The 21,999-nt window shown below is 33.7% G+C and overlaps 2 protein-coding genes across 3 annotated transcripts; one reads left to right on the forward strand and one right to left on the reverse strand.

The window, feature by feature from the left end:
• Positions 1–2,210: 2,210 nt before the first annotated feature.
• LOC122308500 (iron-sulfur protein NUBPL) lies at positions 2,211–10,136 on the reverse strand. The gene is made up of 8 exons (XM_043121858.1): positions 9,925–10,136; positions 9,728–9,845; positions 8,689–8,811; positions 8,008–8,105; positions 5,714–5,840; positions 4,356–4,441; positions 3,597–3,722; positions 2,211–2,920 (listed from the first exon to the last, which is right to left on the reverse strand). The coding sequence occupies exons 1-8, from the start codon at positions 9,949–9,951 to the stop codon at positions 2,753–2,755; spliced, it is 873 nt and encodes a 290-aa protein (XP_042977792.1). The 5' UTR covers positions 9,952–10,136; the 3' UTR covers positions 2,211–2,752.
• Positions 10,137–13,040: 2,904 nt separating this feature from the next.
• LOC122308205 (myosin-binding protein 1-like) lies at positions 13,041–17,713 on the forward strand. 2 transcript variants are annotated; one of them, XM_043121400.1, is made up of 3 exons: positions 13,041–14,398; positions 14,570–16,094; positions 17,403–17,713. In XM_043121400.1, exons 1-2 carry the CDS (start codon positions 13,180–13,182, stop codon positions 16,072–16,074), a joined length of 2,724 nt encoding a protein of 907 aa, XP_042977334.1. In that variant the 5' UTR covers positions 13,041–13,179; the 3' UTR covers positions 16,075–16,094; positions 17,403–17,713. The 2 variants fall into 2 exon arrangements, with proteins under 2 accessions (XP_042977334.1, XP_042977335.1); XM_043121401.1 differs by having other exon boundaries at positions 14,576–16,094.
• Positions 17,714–21,999: the final 4,286 nt, after the last annotated feature.

Raw genomic sequence — 21,999 nt, forward strand, 5'->3', positions numbered from 1 at the left:
CTTGAGAAGAATGACTCATATTGAACATTATTAGATATGATGGTTAGATATATCCGTAAATTGTAAGTGTGGTGTAGTCGTTTCAAAAAAATTAGAATTTAATATTAAAAAGTTAATTTTTTTTATATAAATTCTATATTTATTTATGATTATAATTATCATTTCTCATATTAATTATGATGTTAAACTTCTCACTAATATCATAATTAATATTAATGATGATATTATTATTCCTGCTTTCTAATTCGAGAAAACTTGCATGCATGCATGCAGAAACATAAACGTCCCCACATTCCTCTGCTCAGTACTTATACTCTTCTCAAGAAAAATTTTGGAAGTCTAATTGCTTTGCTTGTCCTCAATGTTTGGTCACATCTTGCATGGCAGTGATCCACATTCGACCATTTCTATTGCCAAATTTGTATTACAACTTTGTTGGGGAAGAAAACCTTCAAAACCTGCATTTTTTTTTTGTCATTTTAGAAACCTCATTCAGAGGTGAGAAAAATGAGCTTTAAGTTTCTTTAATATATGTATTAGAGAACACATGGGATATTGTACGTGATTGGTAGGGTTCCAAGGTTTTGTTCTGAAATATCAGAGACTAGGACAAGAAATCATGTGGTACGTAGTACCACCCTTTTGGAGTTATCGTAACACCAAAGTCGTACGTACAAAGCTGCATGCTTCAATATTACAACTCGACATCTCCTTAGTTGGATTCTGGGGGCTTTGTTCGTTTGCCTGCATTTCAATAATTAAGATTCGAAGAATTCATATATAGATTATATATATATATATATATATATCGATATGTATATATTTACCTTTTTTGAGTTTTGGTATATATGCTTTGAACTTGCCGAGTACCTACTTTTATTGGTAATTATTTTAGATTTGTTTAAGGATGAATTTCAACCCTAAAACTGCTCTCGAGGTTTTCATCTAATTATCTGCATTCCAGTCCATTTTCAAATTACTACTGCTCGGGTGTGTATCCACAATACCTCTCCATAGCCGATCTAAGAGCAGGCCTGTGGGAAGTAGTATGGTGAAAGCCATAAAAGACTTACGATCTGACTTGGGACAAAAAAAAAGAGAGGATCTCTGTGATAGCTGATGATGCTTGAATTAGGGTGATATATTAAATGTTGATGGACTTTCAAATGTATTTACGAGGAAAACTGCAATGACACGACGATATAGCTAGATGAGTTCAGAAAATAACGCCAAAGCATAAGCAAATTATTGGTTTGAACTTCGAAAAGGCGAATAGCAAACGCCTTATATATTCATTAAAATTTTCTTTCTTGTGCATGAGACTTGGGAGGCTGCAACCTTGATATTGACATTTAACGTGGTCTAGAATCGAAGTTTAACGTTGAAACATGATTACTGATCACATTCATGGGCTTTAAAAGGTGAAAATGTAAATCGAAACTGAATCGCCATTTGTTGGCTAGGTAGGGAGGATGGAAAAGTGAGAAGGACGTATGGAGGATACAAGAGTTCGTTATCTTTTCGTCATAGAAATACTTGGTATAGATATTGAAAGATGGAATGATGGAGAGTATATGAATTTTCTCTCTTGATCGATAGGAAAGAAGGGGACACAGAAAAGAAAAATATCGAGTGTTAAATTATCATTGTATCATCAAAGTTCGGAATTCTCACACACAAACCCATTGGGTATGAATGTACAAGCCCATCGAAGCTGGAGTACTCGAATGCCATTTTTTTGGTGGGTTTCTCAACTCTTTAATTGTTCCTCTCTCAACTTTAATTGGTCCAATATCTTCGACTTCAAGGTGAAAACCAAGGCCCTTTCGGTTCAATGGGTAAGTTTCTGATTTCAAACTTTGATCCAATTGTTCAAAGGATAAATAAAGCTTAAAATGTAAAAGTCTCGTTTTATAAAAAAGTGGATCCATTTAAAATGTACAAGTCTAAAATATAGCCTTTTATAAAAAAGTAAATTTCATCATGAGAAAATATGAACAATTTATCTATTTATTTATTATTATTATTATTATTATTATTTTTTTTAACATGTTAGGGGTTTACTTTTTCACAAAATGCTTGCAAAGCGTTTAGAGCTTGGCCCTAGTACTATTGCTCAATATTGTAAACGAAAATTCCAACTCATTATCATATTTTCTGTCATATCGTAATCTTATAAGCTGTTAATAAAAGAAGATTGTGCTAAAATGTACAATTAAACCATACGATGTAATATATGATTTACACCGACTTCCGACTGTGGCATCTGCAGTAGTAAATTAAGTATCTGTTTTACACCCTTCGCAATGTATTCTTTTTTCAAAAAACAAAAAAAAAAGAAGTGGGTCATGCAAATAGACCCATGCTTACATTGATTCTGCTCCTAAATTTCCTTGTAAAGGATCATGTATCACATGATTAAGGGAGTTAGAAACGTAGCTGTTTTTTTTATTTATTTTATTTCACACTAATACCATACTGATCTTAAAACTCACGGTTTCAAAATTGTCTTGTATTTTCCCAGTTCCAAAGAATTCAGGTGTTGTGCATATGCTCTGTAGTGACTTCATGCTCCTGCACCAAAATTGGCCTTTCTGCCATTTATGCTCCCGTCTCTTTGTACCACTTGGAAGTATTCAAGAGGAATCAATAACAAATCAACATAGAACGTAGCAAATTGCAAAAGCATGACAATCCAAAAGTGTTCATCGGCAAAGGAGGTGGGTCGCTATCTCACTTAAACCACAAGATTTCACAGTAAAATCTCAGGCGGGGGATGATCCTTGGACAATTCTTCAATTCGATTAATAACATTTCGGGCCAAACTACCATACGCTTTGGAGACTGCAGAATCAGGCGCCGATATAACGATGGGAACACCTTCATCGGAACCTTTTCTGATCTCTACTTCTAATGGTATCTGAAACAGTCAGATACAGACTCATTAGAACAGATTAGTGGATGGTTGTAGTGAGAAAAGTTGCCATCATCAAAGCCGTTGATTAACTACATTCCATCATACATATTGTAGGAACAAATGGTTTTTTCATTAGTATTTACGTACAAACAGATGTGGTAGAATGATACAGCAGGCCGGTTTCATTGCAACCCAAATAACGAAGATTATATTTTGTGTGGAATGCTATATTCTATTATTTTTTGTAGTTCGTTTTTTAAGTGATGCACACATTGATGATTGAGGTGGATCATATAATAATGTTCAATATGTTTTATGCCAATTGGTTGCTTAGTCTGACCTGCTCAAAGTTTCGATGTAATAACAGCTTTCTAAAGTTCAAAAACCTTTTAAGCCCATTATAAACCCAAAAAAAAAAAAAAAATGGAAGAATCTACTTACCATCATCCTCTCAACATCCTTTGATGTGACATTAAATGATAGGCTCGCAAGTGAAACATAATAAATAGTCTTCAATAATTTAATACCACATCATGGGATGATAAGAGGATGATGGTAAAATGAATGATGAGTAACATTACTCTAAAAATATATGAAGCAAAATTGTTAGGTAATGAGCCAGTTTTACCTCAAATCTTGTTTCAACCATCAAATGACAAAATAAAAGTAATTAACATACCTCGCCAACACAATCCAAGCCCATTTCAGCAGCTAACTTACGAGTCCCTCCTTTCCCGAAGATGAATGAAGGTTCACTGCAATGTGGACACTTAAAGTAGCTCATGTTCTCTACAAATCCCAAAATCTGTCAATGAAAGCCGAATTCTATTTAAATGATGGTTACTGGACTTGAACTTCATCTGAAGCAAATTTCAAAACTCTGCTTTGCGTGCGCACACACAGAGTTATGAGATGCATTAAGTTTCTTGTCAGTTCACAAAACTCTCTTTGAGATAGAGAGATAGAGCCGCACTATGTCACATGAAAAGAAAACTACATGCATGCATCTCCTCATGTTTGCATGGTTCTACATGCTATTGTCATTATCATTAATTAGAGATTGAATTATCCCCCTTTGCCATTCGTTAGTACCATTTGCATAGTGAATATATCTCTATTATATATCTATATATTCATAAGCAGAAATCTCAGAAACGATTAACAATTATTGCAACCATTAATATTCATAAACCACACGGTCATGTTATGAACTATAAAATTGGTGAGAATATTCAAATCACATGAAGTTGAGATATAGGAATCAATAACCTTTGACACATGGCATCCACTTTGACACTCAAACTTGACTAAAACATATTATACGCATCGAAAAAGCAGAATCAACAATGTAGACAACAATTCAACATGTCAAAAGTTCAGGGCCTCTGGTAGAGAAAGCAAGAGAGATGAGCAGGAAGAGAAGAAGAGATGATCATACGGGAACTTGGACTTTGGAGAACATTTTAACTCCTCTACGAGCATCCATTAATGCCACATCCTGAGGAGTCGAAACAATCAATGCACCTGCCAGAAACGTAACCAAGGTTAAAAACAACCAAAGAACGATTCTACAACAAAATATAACAACAATAAATGTTGAGGGGAGGGGGTATTTGCAAATAAATGCAATGATAATTTGAACACTTTATTTAATGATGGAATGTGATATTATACTGAAAGTAGTTAAATAATTAATATCCAAACATGAAAAGGAACACGATGCCCACAGGTCTGTCTTATCAGAACATCCATTATTGCTTCAAGTGCCATGCAAGACAAAATAGAAAATGCTAGTTTCAATGTAATGCAAAAGACATCAATGACAGTTCCCGAAGAATGATCAGAAGATGTTAATGAGACAATATAAACACAGAAAAGTCAACCCAGTTACAAAAAAAATCAAATTTCTTGGTGTCCAATTAAGATCAACAGCTATTCAGTAAATGCACCAAGACACCATTCAGTTTCATCATGAATCAATACAGATGACTTTGTCGGGTTGCCACTTTTTAAAAGGACATTTTACAATGAAAGTACTTCCATCTGAATAGTGATAGGTAGATCCCAAGCTCATGTGAGCTTTGATACGATCAAAAGAAAGGCTGGAGAAAAATTTCTTTATTTTTTATTTCTTTGAATCTTCAACCTTTTCTTTCTATTGATGATTTTGCAGGTATTGAGGGAACTATAATTTTGGAGACTTTGCTGTCCCAAAGTTGTAAAGTATCAGAAAGGCATATCGACATTCTCTCTTTTATAAAACCAATGGTAGTCAGGCAATTCCTAACACATCAGAGCATACAAGAGAGCCTCCAACAAATACAAAACAGCAAAGAAGGAAAAAGAAATTGATGCAGAACCAAGTCAAGGAATCAATAATGTGACTCTGTTATGCTACAATCCTTCTGGTTGTGTTGTCCTGTGCTCGCTATTTAATTTTTCGTTGGCTTACAGTTTGTACTATTCACATCCTAATCAATCATGACAAGTTCCATACTCATCCAGTCCAGTTAAGGGATTACACCAAAACAGGATTGGAATGGAACTGAACCAGGCAAAGGGCTGATTCACTAGTTTTCATCAATCATTGGCTGATCACCTTTATTAGTTTTCAATTGTAAAAGGAATGTGTTGAGAATCACGTGCATACAGGATTATCATATAATTTGATACAAAGTCTCTTTCAGATTTAAGCCACTCAACAGTTGCTGATGCGTCTACTTTTAGCTCCAGAGACACCCATTAATGCAAGAGACCCAAAGCCTCTAGAATTATGTTGATGAATTTTTCAACTACCTGATAAATGCACCAATTGAGAAATAGCTATCTGAGCATCACCAGTGCCAGGGGGCATGTCCACTACAAGAATATCAAGATTCCCCCAGTTAACGTCTCTGACCATTTTTCCAAGAGCATTCCCTACCTGCAAGGATTCAGCTAAGTTTCTAAGAACAAGAAATGAAATAACTCTAAACCCAGATTCTTTGGAGTTCAAGGCCCAAGTTGACAACATTTTAACAAAAGGAAAGGGGAAAAAAAGAAAAAGAAAATGCAAGACCTTCATGAAGGGAAATGAAATCGGTTTCTTCAAAAGTAATCACTTGGAGACTATGTTTTGCCATTAAAAGGTCTAATGAAAAACTAAAGCTGCCAGAGTCAAAGGTGAGAAAGTAACATTTAGAAAAATTCCAACTCTTACAGAACACTTCAAGAAACAGAGAGAAATGAAAACATAATACAATAGAATCTATTTCATACTTTTCACCATCAAAGTTAACATTGTGGTTCCCTTGGATGAATGTAAAACAATTTATATTGCTAACCCCAGACGAAAAATAATTTCCAACTTGAAGGGAAAAGAGCAGGGAAAGCAAATAGGGATTCAAATTCATCAACCAGTGACATTCACACTATTTTTACCCTGGCCTTTCTGCTTCCATCTTTTCCATACATCTAGTATTCATTCTCTCTCATGAAAGTAATATTTTTAGATCCTCTATATAGGTATGTCCAGACTCAAGCTAATCATAAATTTAATAATTAATAAAAAGGAATTTCAATTTACGCTTTCTGTGCTTTTTCCTTGACATACACACGATGCAACTCATAGTAGGTTTTTGACACTAAACGGCAGCTATAAAGCTTACGAATTATTAGGCACAAAAGAATATGGCCAATGAATCCCACGATTTTCCTTTCTTTGATGTCCAAAACCATATCAACTTAACTAGGCCTAACTCTGCAATTAAATAGGGTCTAGTTTTATTTTTTGATAAGGATCAATTTTTTTACAAATGTGAAAGGCTTTAGCCCTAGCACACAGGATGCATACAGAGGTCTACACCTATCTAGACAGGGGAAAAAGAATCTAATTATGCCTTATTAATCTTGGTCAAATTATAAGACACAATGGGAGCTTCTACCCCATTCTTCACATTATTTCTCCATTTTATCATCGAGAATTTTATAGAGATATGAGAGAAAGGAAGAAGATTAGTTAGGGCTTGCTGCAAAGGGGAAGGCCTTAACACCAAACTATATTGTTGCCACCAATTAGTGACAGTTGCACTGCTTCCCAATCTAAGAGCCTGGCACCACGCTCGCCAAGCTTAGCATCACATCAAGTCAAGCCCTCGATTCAAATTAACAACCTACAGCAACCTCATCTCCTAGTCAGCTATCAAACCAAGAGCCCATCACTGCCTCACTCAATTGCTTATATCATAATCAACATCCAAAGCTTCACCATCAACATTATATTCACCACACCATCAATCCAGCCAAAATTAATCTCAATGTTAAGTGTTAGACATGATGTTGAGTTTCAGCAAACACTACCACCAATCAAGTCATATCAAACACTCAAGGTAACAAGAGAGGTAATTTTTGCTATAGTCAAAGAAGGACATGAATCATGATCCTCTTCATATAATTATTCTTCTAAAAATTCTCTCTCTCTCTCTCTCTCTCTCTCTCTCTCTCTCTCTCATTAAATTTAATTTCTCTTATTAAATAACGGCATGTTTCTTAATCAAGGGACATAACCACCAAAATTCAGTTGGCTGACATTTAAACCAATTTGGCGTACATCCCATGATGACTGACTAAAACAATTATACTGAATGTTAACTTTATATCTTCAAACGTACAGTAATAATATAATCCAATGTACTTGCATACCAATTTCTTACATCTACTCATATATCTGGATCATTTATCCTGTTGTATTTCTCTTTTATCAGTAAATTCTCTTAAAAGGGACCAAGGGTGTGCAATCCCTGTAAATTACATGCAAGAAAGGATTTTGAAACTATCATCCTCTACATCATTCCAATGCTGTACGATCCCCATTAGACGACATGTTTAATGCATAAATAAACAATTTAGTTGACACATCTCAAACAAGATACCTAAGTTAACTGGTATGGCCATATTATCTATTATAGATCAATGAGAGATTTCTTCAAAATGAGTATATCCAAGCACAAACCATTAGCATCTAAGCTTGGAAGATATAAAAGGAGTTTAAACAACTTCATCTTCAAGCAAGAAAGGATAATAAAAAGGCACTAAAAATTATGCTGGCATACCATGGGACCTCTCCAGACAAATGCAGCATCTGTATCCACAAGCAATCCCATTGACATACACTTGATTCCATAGTTCTCAATTGGAACCATTTTCTTATCTGCTCGAGAAAAACAAACATAGGGAATAGTCTCTGTATTAGTAATTGAGTAACAGATTGTGAAAAGGAGTCTACTTGTACATATAAAAAAGAAAAAGAAAGATAAGTTGCTTTGTATGGCTAGAGCCCACACGAAATAAAGGCATGAAATGTAGATTAGGGAGAAGAATAATGTGCTAATTTCATCAATTTATAAATAAAATAATCGCGAAACAAAAATAGAGGACCCGACCAACATTTTTTCTCCTTTTGTTTTGTTGTTTTGGCCTGACAACAGCCTGACCATATAAATGGATTGAAGGTAACAATGTCTAACTGCATGTAAATATGAATTCTTTCCATATTAGGGATCACAACAACTAAGAAAATTTACACCTAATTGCTCATGAAAAAAATCTTAAAAAGTTTGTAATCGTGAAACATACAATGATTGCATACTAATTAAATGATCCAACATAACTAAACAAACGATATTCAAGTATCCCTAACCAGTTTCAACAGCAATGATATAGTTGGTACACATTCCAAAATTCGACAGGGGAATTCTATAGCACCATGGGTTAATATTAAGAGAAATAAGTACCTTCAGTCACCTCTGGTTTACTATTGATCTTCATCATAATGGGAACATTTGGTCCATACACATCAGCATCGAGCAAACCAACTTTCAGTTTCAACTTGTTAGCAAGTGAAACAGCCAAGTTAACTGCAAACCAACCAGTATGCATAAGCCCACAACAAAACTAGAACCAGCATGAAAGTATTGGTAGGTGTCTTGTCCTGCTTACATAATTATTAAAAAAGGGCCTGATGTTAAATTTGTTGATTCGTATTCACATTTACAAAGATGACAAGGTAAAAGCACATGTTGTGCTAGTTTGACCATGTTATTTCTACCACCAATTCTCTTTCTGGCAACCCACTGATAAAAAAGTTCCCTTTCCGGAAACCCAGTTTTACTCCAAGGAAATTCAATTACTTCAAATGGGATACTGTAACCCAAAACTAGAAAAAGTTTAATACACGTTTTTCTGTTGAAAAGAAAAGAAATCAACCCTCATTTTTACTTTTTCATAACACATATTTACTGAATATACACAAATGGTAGTTATCGTGCTTTATAAGCATATAATGCCACTGCAATTGCACTGTTTTCCAAACTGTTACGCCGCTGGAAAGAGACTGAAAAAACACTCTGATCAATGAGCCATGAATCCAAGTCCAAGTAGCCACCACCACCCCCAAGACACACACCTTATCCTTGCAATACCTAATCTATTTCAGCCAGGGCTCCAAAATTCACAATTTAGAGCAACCCATTGAGCCAAAAAGCAAATGATTAAAAACCAAAGCATAATTTAGAGTGTCATCAACACACCGAAAACACCATCAATTACTTTTCATCTGACTATCATAAGCACATCGAAGGTCAGTTTATACGAATGTAAGGCGATCCAATAGGCCAAAATTCAAATGCCAGGAAATATTACGATAAAGATTAAAAAATTCTTCACTCCATTGAAGATTACCACATAAAAAAATAAAAATAAAAAACCATAACCTAAAAGTCGATATCTAAATAAAAAATCGACAAAAAAATGAAAAAAAAAACCGAAAAATACCTGCAGTGGTGGACTTGCCCACACCACCTTTGCCAGAAGCAACGGCAATAGCATGCTCAACCCCTTCAATATGAAGATCCTTCTTGACGCTTGAAAAACTCCTAATACCTCCAAGCCTCTACACATAACTATTCAATTCCTTCAAACGACAACAATAACGGCAACAAAATTTGAGAATTATAAAGCAAATAACTTACAACGAAAGACCTGAAAAACCCCTCCATGAATTCCTTTGTAAGTCAAATGAGAATCCTACGGGAGTAAAGGAATGCACTTGCGGGCTGCGGCTTCTTTTTTGAACTGAAAAATGACAAAGACGAGATCTTTATCGCGTCTGGGAGATTTAATTCAGTCGGTGTTACAGAAAGCTGGAGCCACCGTGCAACCCGTTTCAATCGAATTGCGTATTAATTTACATATTAATATTTATATTTTTATAATTAGATTTTTTCGTTTCAATTTCTAATTTTCTTCAGGGGTCCATTAAAGCGTTCTATGGGCAACCAAAAAACAAAAAAAATAATAATGATATTACCTACGGAAACTTTCTTGGTATTATTTTTCTAAAACCAATCTTTCTCACGCGTATTGAGTAATAACTCCAATATAACATAAATTAATCTTATAATTTTATATAAAATTTGAATTTTAATATAACGTATAAATTTTAATTTTATAATATAAAATTAATATAACATAAAATGAGACATATAGGTTAATCAATTGCTAAAATTTTATTTGAATATGATTTTATTTATCTGTAAAATTAAAAAAATCGAAAGTTTCAATTTTAGTAGAAAATCGATTCAATATCAATTCTTAAATTTTCAAAATCAGTATATACCAATTTAGCTATAAAAAATATTCAAAATCGGATCAAACCGAACTAGTTAGAGTCCTAACTTTGATCCTTGGTTCAATCACTCTACATACTTTGACATTGGGATCTGTTGAGTCAAAATATATATTGAGAGAGTATAAACAAAATTTTTTGCTTATTTTAATGATCCTTGCATTCAAATGAAAATACTTCAGCTAAAAGTTGATGAAAATTATATTAGTTTTCTAGAAATATAGCCAACCCCAAAATTTTGAAATAAAACCCAAAAAAATAATATAGTTTTTTCAAATCTCAAAACAAAAGATATATTAAAAATTTATATTCAAATATTTTTAATTTTATAATACTTTTATTAAATTTTTTCTCTTTCTTTTCATAAAATCCAATAAAACTTCATTACTATTCACATAATCTTAAAATATTCTAACTGTCCAAACGAATCCTAAAAGCAACACAAATGAGGTTTCACTTAACTTATTGCATTCATTAAGCCATTTAGATGTCATCCACATTCCCCAAATCAACCACATAAGAGTGTTAGAAAAGAAAATTTGATATGTTATTTTATTGTCTACATGTAGGAACTTATAATGAGGATTAGATAAAAGAAAGCCTAGTGCTGCCTAAACTTGAGCATTTTAGTTTGAAAATAAGGAAATTTGTTAGGAAAAACAAATTCCATTAAAACATTATTAGAAAATTATTCATTTGACAATAAAATAAACTAGAAAAATGCATTAATTCGAGAATGTTCCCATGAATTCAGAGGTAATAAACCAATTCGATTGGATGGGAAATAATATGAGTTTAAGCCAATGATAGCCAAGAAAGGAGCCAAAATCTGATGTGTTTTTTAATTTTAAATAGGGTTGGATGGTAAAGGAGTAAATGAAAGGTAAGTATGTCGTATGCTTATTTTTTTTTTCTAGACCAATTTTTTTTTTTTTTAATCACAATAGGGATTAATTAGGATATTGCAAAATTGAGTAATGATATTTATAGTCATAAAGTATAAAAGTGTCCTTCATTCATTTTGAAAAAAAAAATTAAATAAATATAAGATTTACATGAAAAAATTAATATTTTAATAATAGACTATAAGTGTACAATACTTACATAACTCCTAATTTTATGTAGTATATTCATTGATCTTTGTATTCAAGAGGAGGATTGCATGGATTAATTGGTTTGGACTTAGTTTCAGTTAGAACTGAGCTCTTTAAAATTTTATCACATACGTCATAACTAGAAATATAAGAAACGGTCTCCATTACAACCTAGGCCAGAATCTTTACGACACATTGGAGACTATCTATGCAACAAAAAACAAGAGAGAGAGCATGGGGGGGGGGGGGGGAGAAGAGACAAAGATTGTATTACAGTTTTGAAAGTTTTGAACTTTCCTTTATTTGGAATTTTGGCAACCAAACAAATATCCTAAATTGTTGGTTTTAACGGTCACTCACTTTCCTAGACACAAATAGGGACCTATTTGTAATTTCTTATTTCCCTTTTTCTTTTCATCCATTAATTTCTTTGTTTTCTTACATTTTCTCTTGCCCTTTTTTGCTTAATCACCAAAATTTGTAGCTACGCCTCTCCTCCTTTGGTTCTTTCATCATTGTTCTTGACCAGGTATCTAAATTTGTTCCTTTTTGCTTGAATTTATTTTTGAATGTACATTGTGTTTATCTATGATCCTTTTGATCTTTATTTATTCATGTCCTTCTATTCCTCATTAAATTTGTGTTTATTTTTTAATCATTTCAAAACTTTCATGGAGTGCCAATCTTGCATGTTACAATCTCTAAAAAGACGGGCCGGTTTTTATCTAGCTTTGAAGATATTCTCAATGTGCATGCATGAATTGAGTTTAAGTTTTGTTTCTCACATTTAATTGGGTGGTATTTCCTTGTGGTTGAATTTATATTCTGGTTTCTATAAGGGTTGTTTTGTTGGTTGATTCTATGATGGATTGTCGCAATTAGATATACATTTTCTTCTATCAATTCCCTAGATTGGGTTTTCTCATTGTCTCCTTTTGTCAATATTTTCCCGATGGGGATTTGGGACTTTACTCAATTGCCCACATGTTTGAAGATCTTGTTTACTTGAAGATTCTTGGCACTGTACTATACCCAGTTGTTTCTTATGTCTTGCATTAAAAAATTAGTGTTTTGATTTGATTTTATTGAAATCCAATAAAATTTGAACCTCGCATGATATTGAAAATTGAGTTGTACATGATATTTTTATGCCTTTCTTAGAGACAGGTTTTCCTCATTTCTTTCTCTCTATAAAGGAAAATCTATTCTTCATATTCCTTACAGTTAGATTTTATCTATTAGTTTGATTGTTACCTAATTGTCTTCATGAATTTTCTCTTTTGGTTATTAAAGCTTACAATTGCATTTTGGTTGTTCCTAAGTTGTTTCATTGTTTTGATCTACCTTTGTGTTTAGGTCAATGATTGTGCTTAGGATGAGAGTCTCAACTTTGAGAACTGGGAGGAGTTGGATACCTATCTTTTTGACAAATTGAACCTTTCCTCCTTTCCTTGATACACAAAATTAAGGAAACTCATGCAGCGTTTAGAATAATTTGTGATGATATGGCAGCAATTGGAAATTCATTTGTCAAAGTAAGGAAGAGTTCATCTGGGTTTACAGATGTCCTGATATCTACAGCTTGTGAATGGTTTTTAATATTTCTGCTGCTCGTTGATGCTATATTATTATATTTTCTAACAAAATTTGCAAGTTATTGTAACTTACAACCTCCTTGTATTTTGTGCTCGAGGATTGATCATCTCTTAGGCAATGAAAAACCCAAATTTTATCAGCATATGCTTTGTAGCAACCATAGATCAGAGATATCATCTTTGATTTCTTGTCACATTCATGGTAAGCTTGTTAGTGGCAGTGGAATGTGTGAGGATTGTCTTTTGTCATTTACCATGAAGAACAACTCAAGCCAAGAAACACACAGGTTGTTGGTCAGTATATTGGGAATGGATCTTGTTGGTTATGGTTTCCAGAGCACGTTACAGAATGATGATTTTATTTCTAGTTCCAAGAGTACAAAGCTATGCTCTTGTTGCAATAAGCCTTGGAGGTCAAGACAAAAGGCTCAAAGACTACAACAACTTAAATTACCTATGAGTGGTTTATCTAGTAATTACATCCATTTATCGAGCCATAGCCAGCTAAACCGCCGACATAGGTTGAAGAAGATAAGGGATAAATTTTTTGGTTTAGAGACATCTCATTTGCTTGGAAAAAGTGGCTTTGATTCCTTGTTGCATGTTGGATACTCCAAGTTGAAGATCACTTTTGATTCTGAGTATGAGGTCCCATTTATTGATGATGATGGAGGTGGTCATGTAATCCCTAAAAAAAGTGAGCCTAAGGGAGATTCTAAAGTTCAATGTACATCAAAAACTCCCACCAAAACAATTCCCAAAGGTTTAGATCTAAAGCAGCCAACCCATCATTATAATCCTATGTCTTTACTTGTAGATCCATCTGTGCAACCTGATGTTAGCCAACCCCAAGATATGGAATTCTTGGTTTCAAATGTTGCTACTGACCATGGATTGAGTGAACTTAATTGGCTCCAAGTCAATCAAAAGTTTGACCCTTATGCATTGCCTGAGCTTACTTCACTAGATGACATTCCTCAAGTAGCCAATGTAATGGAAGTATCTTCTGGAGAATCAACAAAAGGCTCTCTCATGCTTTCTCATTTTCAAAGATCGAATTCTATTGCACCAGTTGAGCTTATTACTCTTGATGACAACCACCCATCTGTTGAAGCATCAGCAGAGAAGTGTACTCTCTCTCTCTCTCTCTCTCTCTCTCTCTCTCTCTCTCTCTCTCTCTCTCTCTCTCTCTCTCTCTTTTCTCTCTCTCTCTCTCTCTAATTTGTGTGTGTGTGTTTGTATCTATGTATAATTTGTTACCATTAAAGTAACCCCCTTATTTAAAATCATTAATTTCTAGTTGCAGATGCTACTGGAACAAGTGACCTTGGACATGTGTCTATCAATGAGAATGAGGAAGTATTAAATTCAGTGTGTACAGCATATGGAACATCTACTCATGCTGATCAGGTCATAAAGGACCCTGCTATTATGAAGTCGATTCATTTGGATCCTAGAGATGTGTGCAAATCGGTCATCAATGATAAGGAAATAGAAATATATGATATTGTTACAGGACAACCTATTGGCAGGGAAATTGATAGAGTTAATGAAGAATTAAAGCTATTGCCATCGCACGATTTTTTTGCTGAGCAGATTATTTTATCATCAAGTAGTACAAGTCCTGTAGTGCATGGTTGTGATGAGCAGACAATTGATACTCTCAATTCTAATGGAAATTTAACTCTGCAGAAATCAGTTTTCGTGGAATCAGGTCTTGAATCTTGGGATGCAAGTTTAAGTCAAATTGAAGGTGAAAATCTTCTTGATAAGTTAAAACAACAGGTTGATAAAGACAGGAAATGCATTAGAGATTTGTATAAAGAATTAGAGGAAGAAAGAAATGCATCTGAAATAGCGACAAATCAAGCAATGGCCATGATAACGAGGTTGCAGGAGGAGAAGGCAGCACTCCATATGGAGGCCCTTCAATACTTGAGAATGATGGAAGAGCAAGCCGAATATGATGTAGAGGCACTAGAGAAAGCTAATGATCTCCTAGCTGAAAAAGAGAAAGAGATACAAGATTTGGAAGCGGAGGTAGAATTTTGTAGATCAAATTTCCCCACTGAATTGTTGGCAGAGATTATACATGAGAGAAATGATGGTTTGAAAGAAGAATGTGTCGTTTTGAAAAGTACTATTGTCCCATCCATAATAGATAATGAAAATGTCCACTATAAGTCAATGAGGACTGAGGTACCTAAAAGCAGTGATAAACCTTTCGTTGCCAAAAGTCCTTGCTTAGAATTTGAAGAAGAAAAGTTGTACATTTCACAACGTTTGAAGAATTTGGAGAGGAAGCTTCATCAATTTTCTTGTGATAGTACTCTATCCAACATGCTTAACGGTGGACATTTTGAAAAATCAATGACAGGTATAAATGATCGAGAAAAATATATTACTTGTAAGATGAGTCATCAATCAGATTGTCAAATGGAAGTGAAAGGTTCGTGTATGGAAAATGACTTACATATATCTAATGGAAGCCTTACTTCTCATGAGGGGCTAGCTGGTTCAAATTGTGATAATCACTATATTAGTGAAGGGAATAATTTTGTCAATTCAAGTGGGGAAAAGCATTTGATGCACCAAAGAGAAATTGATTTTGTTGTTCTTGGAAATGAAATATTGGACCTTAATGAAAGATTGCAAGCACTTGAAGAAGATAATGATTTTCTTGAACAGAGTCTTAATTCTCTTCAAAACGGAAGTGAGGGATTGCAATTTGTTCAGGAGATAGCTCATCAACTGCAAGAATTGAGAAAAATTGGGATAAGATTGAGATGTCAATCTATTACTTGAATGAAATGCATTGTAACATGGTAAGCATACTAAAAAAATTTAGTTGTACTGATTTCACACGCATTTTAGTATATAAAATTACAATAAAATATAATATTTTTGTATGTTAATTGGTTTTTATTTATTTTTAAGTAACAAAATTTAAATGTTAATGCCTATTCCATAGTAAATATAGGATTATCATATTATAGAATCTTCATGACTAGCAAAAGTCTCTTCTACATTTTCAGATTTTGAAAACTCTGAATCTTAACAAATGTCATCCCTTGATGAACCAATAAAACTTACCATCTCTTGTTTCTACCAATGTTGAGTAGTTTTTTTAGGTATAACATTGATCTCCATAGAGTGTTGAATTAGAAAAACAAAATCCATTTTTGAAAGATTATTAGGCAATGATTGTTTCTTTACACTTTCTCCATCCCTAAGTGGTCTAGCTAAGGTTTTATGTACATTAAAAGGTTAAGTCAACAAGACAATTGATCTTGTTGTGAAGTTATTAGCGTTTAGGTGTATTATGTAGAGGAAAGATACATGGATCCCTCCGGTGAAGTCCTAAACTTTACAGATTGACAAATGATAGAAAATAAGTTAATACCCCTGTTGACTGGCATAATGGATGTAGATAAATAGCTCTTGCAAACTCTTGGTATTGGAATTGACATTTAGGCATAGAGTAAATGAAATGATTGTTCTTCTTAAAAGAATATCATCTTCGTTTACTATTGAGAAGTGGTTTATTGTTTCCTTATTATTAAATTCTTAAGACTGACTTACAAATATTTAAATATTTATTTCCTTATAAAATTTGGAACATCACACTGTTGGCTAATAAAGCACAGTTTTACACTGAGCTATATATCAGCTTGTTAATATTTCAATTATTGAGTTAGGATCATATTGTGGAGATTGAAATATGTGGGAAAAAAAATATTTTGTTAGGATAACTAGGATATTCATTACTATATTTACTAGTAAATTTTATGAAATTGTTGATAATTGAGTGAACTCATTTTGCCTACAAGGCAAACAAAATCTACGCTAATAATGATTTTGTTTTTGTGTTTTGTTCGTTAAGTGAATACATATCAAGTTACTGATAACATGAGAACTTAATGCAGATTTGATTAGTTATACATATAGAGTTTGTCACGCTTGCATTTTAGCTTCAAATTTATATTCCTGGCATTGTAAGTCTAAATTCGAACTAAGTTGACATTCATTCTTAATTGTATTACTTTTGATCTCTCCAAGTCTGAATTTATTGTGTTGCTCTTTTGGTATTTTGCACCTTTTCTTCATCTTCTTCCTATTATATAATTTTTTAGATGTATGCCAAATCACTACAAGGGATCCAGAAAACAAAACAAGACTAAATGAATATTTCATCCAGTTGTTGGGAGCAAGAATTGAAGAAGTCATGGTTTGTTTTTCCAATTCGCCTGCAAATATGAAAAACCAAGGTAAGATTTTGCGTAAAAGTACTATATTAAGTTATTGGAAAAACAAGATTTATTTATTAGGAAATAGGATGATTATAAGCTATAGAAGTAATCTCGCGTCCCCCTCTCTTGACCTATTGAGTTTATTGAAAAGATGTCAAGGTGTGTCATTGTACAATGAATGGTTTTTTCTTTTTCTTTTTCTTTTTTTTTTTAGCTTACTTTCTTGTTTTCAAGTTTGCTCAATCATTGGCAAACCATTTCAACTGTAAATTCTTACTTATAATTATTTCAGTGCTTATAAAGATTATAGATGAATGTAATTCCAGATATTTTCCCATGCATACTGCAACTTGCAAATAGAGTTCGTGCAACATTCTACTCCTGTTTCTTTCACAACTCCTTAAAGTAACGCAAAATTTTCAAATTTTTTTTTATTAATTATTATTTACTATTGAACTTGTTAATTAACAAATAGAATAGATCCCAAACGGTTATGTTTTTTCTTTTTGTATTTAATGGAATAGTCGATAATGACTAATTGAATTGGTTGCTTTTCCTTTTCTACAATCATTGAAATTCCTTCCCGGCCAATTCAAATGCTTTGTTATCATGCCATTTTTCTTTTTCTTTTCATGAGGCAATGTTATGCCCTAAGCAATTCCATAAGATGTAGTTCATGTATTCATATGTAGTTGTGTGTGCGTGTGTGTAATATATACACCCGGCCTACTTATCTTCCTAAGATATACAATTTTGAATATCATCAGTTTCTCTCTTCTAACTACAAGAAAAATAAATATTTATGACAAGTTATATATTTGTGATGAGAATAGACTTATTTTAGTAGTGTTATGAAGAGTGTCAACCATTTAGATCAAAACACATGTCAAATGATAAGAAAGGATGCCAGCCCATGTGGAAAGGCTCGAGTAATAGATTGCTGAGGTGAGCAGAAGTTTGCTATTTTTTTGTTAAATCATGTGTAATCTATAAAAGGGTCAATTGGTTGTATTTTGTAAAAGAGGATGGATGCTAGAGATAATACAGAAGAGAAGAGAGAATAATATCGAGTGATAATCATTTAAGAATTGAGAGGTATTGAAGGAAATGTTCTTGGAATCTCAAAGTTGTATTTGATCATCAATAAAGGCTCTTGATTGTTCCTGCCGTGGATGTAGATCAAAAGGATCGAACCATGTAAATTCTCAGTGTCTTGATTATTTATATTTCAATTGCTTTATATTTTCTGCAAGTTTCTTGATAGTCTTGGCAAGCCAATTATGTACTGGCTTGAATAGGAGTTATAATTACAGCAAGTGGCATAAGAGCCAGGCTAGACGGGGACTGCCAAGTTTGATATTGAGAAATTTAATGGAAAGAATGATTTTGGGTTATGGAGAATAAAGATGAAAGCTCTTCTAGTTCAATAGGTTCTTAAGGATGCACTTCTTAGTGAAAAGAACTTAAGTTATTTATCAAACAAGGAGAAATATGAGGTTTTACAGAAAGCTCACAACATTATTCTTTCTCTTGGTGATAAAGTCTTAAGGGAAGTTGCAAAGGAGGAAACAACAGCTGCAGTCTGGCTTAAACTAGAAAATCTATACATGACAAAATCCTTGGTAAATCAACTTTAGAAGAAGACATGACTCTACACATTCAAAATGAATCCAGGTATGCCTATGGAAGAACATCTTGATGAGTTTAAAAAGATAATCTTGGATCTTGCAAACATAGACATAAATATAGAGGATGAGGATTAAGCCATTCTGCTATTAAGTTCTTTGGATTCTTCACATGCTAATCTTAAAGAAACCATGATATATGGTAGAGAAAGTTTGACATTAGATAAAGTACAATCTATTTTACAAAAGTAGAGAATTGCAAAATAAGGTAGAAACTAAAATTGAAACTGGAGAAGGTTTGGTAGTAAGGGGTAGACCAGAAAAATATATTCACAAAGGGAAGAGTAATAAGGAAAGATCAAAGTCAAAAGGAAAGCAATTGAAATGCTTCATCTGTCATAAAGATGGACATTTTAAGAGGGATTGTCCAAAGAGGAAACAAAATGTGGGAAATAAACCAAAGAAGGACGGGAATGCAGCAATGGTGCTGGATGGGTATGACAGTGCCGAGGTCTTGAATATCTCAGATGTGGATTCAAGAAAGGAATGGATCCTAGATTCAATATGCTCATTCCACATGTGCCCCTCTAGATCATGGTTTGATACATTCACAGAGATGGATGGAGGACATGTAATTCTTGAAAACAATAAATCCTGTAAAATTTTGGGGATTGGGTTAGTAGGGCTAAAAATGTTTGATGGTATGGAAAAATTACTACAGGAAGTAAGATACATACCTGAGCTGAAGAGAAATCTTATTTCTCTGGGAATGCTCGATCAATCTGGCTGCACCTTCAAGTCATAATCTAGAATGCTAAAGATTGCCAAGGGTTCTTTGTTAGTGATTAAAAATGGGCTATATACATTAGTGGGCAAGACAATCATTGGTGATGCATCACCCCTACAAAGTAGAATGGAAGACAAAGTTAGACTATGGCACATGAGGCTGGGTCATATTAGTCAGAAGGGTCTTCAAGAGCTGAAAAAACAAGGTTTGCTAGGAAAGGAAAGACTTGGAGAACTACCATTCTATGAGGATTGCATATTTGGAAAGGCTACAAGAGTTAGTTTCAAAACAGAAACACACCAAACAAAGCAAACTTGGGACTACATTCATTCAGACTTATGGGGGCCTGCAAGGATCACTTCACATGGTGGAGCAAGATATTTTTGATCCATCATTGATGACTATTCAATGAAGGTATGACTTTACATTCTAAAAAATAAGTGACACATTTGCTAAGTTCAAAGAATGGAAAACACTAGTTGAAATCAGGTTGGCAAAAAGGTTAAAAAGTTAAGGATAGATAATGGGTTGGAATATTTGTCAAATGAGTTTAATGTTTTTTGTCACAGGGAGGGCATAACTAGGCACAAAATAGTGAGGGAAATCTCTCAACAAAATGGTTGAGATGAGATGATGAGTAGAACCATTTTGGAGAGGGTAAGGTGCATGTTGTCAACCTCAGGATTACCAAAATCATTTTGGGCTGAGGTTGCTGTAATAGCAGTACACCTAATAAATAGAAGCCCTTCTTCAGTTATAGACTTTAAAACACCACAAGAAATGTGGTATGGAAAACCATCTAGGTATGACCACTTAAGAGTTTTTGGATGTGTAGCATATGCACATACAAAAACTGATAAGCTAGAACCTCAAGCACTTAGGTGCATTTTTGTGGGCTACCTAGATGGTGTTAAATGATACAAGCTATGGATTAATGAACCTGGAAAACAGAAATACATAATTAGTAGAGATGTGACATTCAATGAATTGCAAATGGCTTGAACACAGAAAAATAAACAAGAATGTTAAGCTCAGGACATAAATCAAGGCGGAGAAAACTCTTATAATTTGGTAAGAGACAGACAAAAGAGAGTTATCAAGGCACCTCAGAGATATGGGCAAGCTAAATTGATAGAATTTGCTTTGACAGTTTTTGAAGAGTAATTGATTTCGAGCCAAAATCATATAAGGAGGCCATGGCTAGTAAGGAGGCTGATGAGTGGATGCTTGCAATGCAGAAGGAAATAGAGTGATCTTTAAATAAGAATAAAACATGGGTATTGGTTTCTAAACCAGAGAAACTGAAGCTGATTGGATCTAAATGAATCTATAAAAGGTAAGAAGACATATCCAGGGTTGAGGTTCATAGGTATAAAGCAAGATTAGTAGCAAATGGATTTACACAGAGAGAGGGGGTAGATTACAATGAAATCTTCTCTCCAGTGGTCAAACACAGTTCAATAAGACCGCTACTTTCATTTGTTGCCTATCAAAATATGCATTTGGAACAACTAGATGTAAAGACAGTTTTCTTGCGTGGAGAACTCAATGAAGTTATATACATGCAACCACTAGAAGGTTTTACAATTGAAGCCAACATAAATCAAGTGTGTTTACTCAAGAAATCATTGTATGGACTTAAACAGTCCCCAAGACAATGGTATAAAAGATTAACTCTCACATGATTGGAAATGGTCTTAACAGAAACTACAATGATAGCTGTGCATATTACAAGCAAATTGAAGGGAATTTAATATATCTACTATTATATGTAGATGACATGCTCATTGCTAGTAAAGATGAAAATCAGATTGAACAAGTTAAATGTATACTCAAATAAGAATTTGAGATGAATGAGCTAAGCCTTGCTAAGAGAATATTGGGAATGAAGATAGTAAGGGAGAGGAAGAAAAGACTACTTTATCTATCTTAAAAGTCTTATATTTCCAAAATTCTAACCAAGTTTGGTATGGACTAGTTAAAAACCGTTAGTACCCCTATAGGACAACACTCAAAATTGTCAGTCACTCAAGCACCAGAAATTGATGAAGAGAGGGAATTCATGGAG

The sequence above is a fragment of the Carya illinoinensis genome, chromosome 4 (genome assembly GCF_018687715.1).
Source record: "Carya illinoinensis cultivar Pawnee chromosome 4, C.illinoinensisPawnee_v1, whole genome shotgun sequence".
NCBI classification, from domain to species: Eukaryota; Viridiplantae; Streptophyta; class Magnoliopsida; order Fagales; family Juglandaceae; genus Carya; species Carya illinoinensis.